Source organism: Morus notabilis, unplaced genomic scaffold (genome assembly GCF_000414095.1).
Source record: "Morus notabilis unplaced genomic scaffold, ASM41409v2 Scaffold172, whole genome shotgun sequence".
Lineage (NCBI taxonomy): Eukaryota > Viridiplantae > Streptophyta > Magnoliopsida > Rosales > Moraceae > Morus > Morus notabilis.
In genome coordinates, this window is record NW_010362230.1 from 911,635 (window position 1) to 917,037 (window position 5,403).

Consider the following 5,403-nt stretch of genomic DNA (forward strand, 5'->3'; position numbering starts at 1 on the left):
GTACTAGTAGTTCATGGCGATTTTCTTTATAAAAAAAAAAAAAGAAAAAAAAGAAAAAGAAAAAAAAAGGGGTGTGACTTGTGAGGGTGGGGTCACGTGGAGAGATGGGGTGGGAGGGGAAGGTCACGTGGACATAACGCAATAGAGACACTGGAGTTCTGTCCGAGAAAGCAACACGCAAGACTTTTCTTTTTTCTCCTCACCGTATTAATAAAAAAAAAAAAGAAAAAAAAGAAAACGAGAAATAGAAACAAAAAAATAAAAATTAAAAAAAGGAAAGAAGAAGAAAAAAAGAAGAGAAGGAAAATGTGTGAACGAAGACCAGAAGACTTAGGAGACTAAGAAGAAGAAGAAGAAGAAAAATCCCTTCAAATCTCTCTTTCAATTACTGCGATTTCGTTAGGGTTTGATCTCTTCACTTTCTCAATCTTCAACTGATTTCAACTCTCAAAGCCCTAATATCCCTATTGAATCGCCATTTCCACCGAGGTCCGTTTTGCTTTAATCCGATCGGATCCTTTTTCTCTTCATTGTTTGTTTATTTAATTTTATTTTCGTAGTTAGGTTTTTAATGGTGTAGATTTGGTTTCTAATTTTGTTTTCATGGTTGGTAGATATTATTCATGCTTTTTTAGGTTTTTGTTTGTTTGTTTTGGGTTTCGTTCATTTTAATGATTATGCGGTATATTTTCTTTCTTTCGTTTTGTTATGCTTTCAAAATGAAATTGGTAATCTTGTTGATGTTATTCTATCGAATAAGTGACAAAGACGTTGAATTTGTGGAATTTCATGTACAATTTCCTAAAATTAGTTTATATTTTATGTAAAAAAGAGAAATGAAATCGAGATTAAGTCTCAGAAGTTCAGTATGATTATGAAAGTGGGGGAAATGCTCAAATTTTTTGGTGGATATATATGTATACACACATATATATATATATATATATATATTCGCAGTGTAATTTTGGTGGCTAATTTGTTTGTTTTATTTAGTAATGATTTTGGTGAATAATATTGTTTTAGCATCTTTGTCGTTTATTTGGTTCTTTTTTTTAAGCGATAATTTTGGTGGATAATATGTTTGTTTATTCTGTCAAATTTTGTAGAGTTGTAAGATTTGTGATGCTGAAGAAATAAGGAATCTCGAAGGTCTCGTTGAACAGAAAAAGGTAGAAAAATGTTGGAGGGTCAGGGTGGTCCAAAGTTCACTGGAATTATTGGCCTAAATAACCATGAAAACAATTATTGTGATATGTCCCAAGCTCAAGGGTTGTATTATAAGCTTGGAGAGGGCACCAACATGTCCATTGACAGTTTTGCAAGCTTGCAAACAACCAACGATGGGGGATCGGTTGCGATGTCTATCGATAACAGCAGTGTGGGCTCGAATACAAATGATTCCCACACTCGCATCTTGAACCATCAAGGGTTAAAACGGCGCGCGAATGACAACTACTCCGTGTCCGTGCAACAGAGTGTTAATCGTCGAGGCAGAGTCATGCATGTTCTGAGTGATGATGCGCTTGCTCGAGCTCTAATGGATAACAGCTCCTTGACGGAAGGACTTGAAAATTATGAGGAGTGGACGATTGATTTAAGGAAGCTAAATATGGGGGAGGCTTTTGCGCAGGGCGCTTTTGGGAAACTCTATAGAGGTACTTACAAGGGTGAGGACGTTGCCATCAAAATCTTGGAGAGGCCAGAAAACGACCTGGAAAGAGCTCAGCTCATGGAACAACAATTTCAGCAGGAAAAAACAGCAGGAAGTCAAGATGCTCGCTACTCTCAAGCATCCAAATATTGTTCGTTTTATTGGGGCCTGTCGTAAACCGATGGTCTGGTGCATAGTGACCGAGTACGCTAAGGGCGGTTCGGTTCGCCAGTTCTTGATGAAGCGCCAAAGCCGCTCTGTCCCGTTGAAATTGGCTGTCAAGCAAGCTTTGGATGTTGCAAGAGGAATGGCATATGTCCATGCGCTGGGGTTGATCCACCGTGACCTCAAGTCGGACAATCTTTTGATTTTCTCTGATAAATCAATAAAGATTGCTGATTTTGGGGTTGCCCGGATCGAAGTGCAGACGGAAGGAATGACACCAGAGACTGGGACATATCGCTGGATGGCTCCGTAAGTCTTTTTGACTCTTTACCTGCAACAAGATATTTTGACAAATTTAAATTTTTGGCAAATCCATTTTATTGTCCGTATCATTTTCACTGTCTGTTTTTTGCTTGGCTTGTTTAACTTCTTGTTTTCTTCCTATGTCTTAATAAGTTTTTGTGTTTTGCAAAATTGATTCTTGTTGGCACCAATTCTTGTCTGAGTTTGTAAGGTCCATTCTTATTTGATTTGCAGGTGTAAATGCATTATAGATTTAGATTACTGGCATTCTTCATGTATTCTAGTTGTTTGCTTAAATGTTACTTGCCCAGACACATCTGGAGCTCTTTCTAGTTTGAGATGAGAAATAGTCCCCGTAATCATCTAATGAGTGGTCCAGTTGAATACGCATCTTAGTTCATTTTGCTTATAGTGTTTTAGAATCTCTTGGCATCGAACAACTCATTGTTTTTATTCTTTTTGTTGTTTGTAGTATGCAGCTTGTCCTGGTATTATTAGTTTCTTATTCTAATTATACTAGAACCAATGAATTTTTCGGCATGATGTGAAAACCCGTTTGTTCAAACAACTAAAAGATATTATGTTTTGTCTTTTATCTGTAAGAACATGACATAGACCAATATCTGTTTCATGGAAGTTTTACATGTACCGGTTTTCTTGTTCCGTATGATTTATGATATCTTAAGGCAATTAGTGGTGTTATGGTGATTTTCATATTCTTTGATATCATATTACTTGATGTGTGAATCAGATGTTAGTCTCTGTGTATCTATAGATTAACGAGTTTGGATGCATTTTAAGGGGCTTTTTACGGTTTATGCTTGAGGTTCCGACTCCTTGCAATATGAGGCTTGGGTTAGATTCATTGTATTATGTCGTGATTGATTCATGTGTAGGCTTCCTTTTCTTCAGTTATTTGAACTCTCTTACGTCTTTATATGGCACAAATTTCTTTCTAAGGGGTATCAAAATGAGTTAATTGTATGCTCTTGGTTTAGCAAAGTATTGGTAAACAGGCAGACATAGGATTAATCATAAGATCTATTTAGTCGAAACAATCCATGTTCCTAGCTGTACAGAGTGATAAATTATATCTGAATCGTACACAAGTGATTTAAAATCATACTCATCACTGTATTTTGCATGTGTCTGCAGTCTTTTTCTTTGAAAGGTTTGGTGGTTAAGCTTGTTTGTGCAGTCTCTCTATGATAACTTGTGCAACTTTTTCGTTTAATGATGACAAACTTTCCGATGTGGTGATTTCTTTTCTTTTTTTTTTTTCCTTTTTTCTTTTGGGAAAAAAATTGGGCTCTGCAGTGAGATGATCCAACACAGGCCTTACACACAGAAAGTCGATGTTTATAGCTTTGGAATAGTTCTTTGGGAGCTTATTACCGGGATGCTACCGTTTCAGAACATGACAGCGGTGCAGGCAGCATTTGCAGTTGTGAACAAGGGCGTGCGTCCTATTGTCCCAAATGATTGCTTACCTGTTCTCGGCGAGATAATGACCCGATGCTGGGATGCCAATCCGGATGTCAGACCACCCTTCACTGAGGTTGTGAGAATGCTCGAGAATGCAGAGACAGAGATCATGACTACTGTGCGCAAGGCTCGTTTCAGGTGTTGCATGACCCAACCAATGACAGCAGATTGACTGCCCGACCCCGAGGAAGGGTCGAAAAACACAAGTTGCTGACTGCATGAGAAAACGAGCAGAGTGAAGTTCCTGTTAGTGTGTTTGTCAACATATAAAGTTCGACCTTTTGAATTGGATTGAGGCAGCGTAATATTGTTATTTGTTCAGTGCTGTAGAGCATTGGAAATGACGGTGGAATCGCTGAAAGAACTAGAAAGAAACTGTTTGACATGATTGGATGAAAGTAAAACCGCTAAACCCAGATGAATATATACAAGATTTATTAGGTATTGAGAAAGCTTATTTTAAAAAATAATAAAAAAAAATACTGCAACTAGAGTATTATCTAAGAGCATTTCTTCTAGTACAAGGGTTATTGCTAATAGTTTTTTTTTTTTTTTTTTTTTTTTTTTTTTTTTTTTTTTTTTGGGCTTACAATGTGTTATATTTAATGTGCTTTTCATGTCATGCTATATAATATATATATATATTTTTTGATAATCATGTTATGCTATATTTAATCGACTATTGCTACACGCTAAGTAAAAGGTTTTATAAACGCCGGTGTTATTATGCTTTCAATCTTGTCCCGCTGGCTGGGTCTTAAGTAGAAAAAAGGATGGATAGAGGTGCGTCTATAACCCGAGTGACAAGTACCAAAATGACCTTCCTCTTATTATGTTTGGTGTAAATTGCTTTTCTCAATATTCCATGTGGGATCGAAATTGGTTTCATGAATGTTCCTCGTCCAATTCACTCCACCTTCTATTCTTTTTTACCAAATAACAAATAAAGTTGGTGTGGTAAGAGAAATAAAGAAGATAGTGAAGAAACTAAGGATGTGTTTGGAGTTGTTTTCGTTTTTATTTTTCACGTTTTTTTAGAAAGAAAAAATGAAAACGGAAGGGAAACGACGTTTGGCACAATTAAAGACAATGAACGGAAATGAAAATGGTTTCTTGGTTTAGTGTAAATGGAAGAGAAATGAAAAATGACTTTTAATCGTTTTTTTATTTTTTGTTTCCGTTTTCTCTTCTCTCGAGTATAGAGAGACATTATTGAATTTTTTTATACTGAAAATAATATCTTGAAATAACTATCAAACGCATTTTCAAAAATGATTTCTGTCTAAGATTGAAAGCGTTTTCATTTTTATTTTCATACAAAAAATAAAATTATTTTAGAACGAGTTCTAAACGCACCTTAAATGGGGATTAATGAGCCTTTCTTTTAACCATATCTTCAATATCAAATAATAGTAATAAAAAACAACAAAAGCACCGGATTGCACAATCCTAGAATAGATTTAAAAAAAAAAAAAAAAGAATTGGGAGCCTCAATAGGCAAAATCTAGTTTTCAAAACTCATAGGTATTTAGAACAATCACAAGCACATTAATTGAAGCATAACCATAGATTATCACTAAAACGAAAAAATGTTTTTTAAGTTTAGATGTCATCGAAGCCGAACTTGTAGAAGCCTTTCTAGATCAAGAAGAGGGTTGCGGGGTAGTGAATAGGGGAACTGGTGGAGAATGTTGGGCCCTCACCCGATCTATTTCCTCCTCAAATCACTCCATCAATCAACCATAAACCTTAAAATTCATCTATTAAATCCTCATATCAATCCCTCTTTTCCCCTTTCC

At 35.9% G+C, this 5,403-nt stretch overlaps 1 protein-coding gene across 1 annotated transcript; it reads left to right on the forward strand.

Annotated features, from left to right (window-relative positions):
- The first annotated feature begins 274 nt into the window (after positions 1-274).
- On the forward strand, positions 275-4,030 carry LOC21407879 (serine/threonine-protein kinase STY13). Its single transcript, XM_010101435.2, is given in 4 exon segments — positions 275-489; positions 1,107-1,744; positions 1,746-2,125; positions 3,437-4,030. Coding segments are annotated over 3 exon segments (1,287 nt in total). The 5' UTR covers positions 275-489; positions 1,107-1,177; the 3' UTR covers positions 3,777-4,030.
- Positions 4,031-5,403: the final 1,373 nt, after the last annotated feature.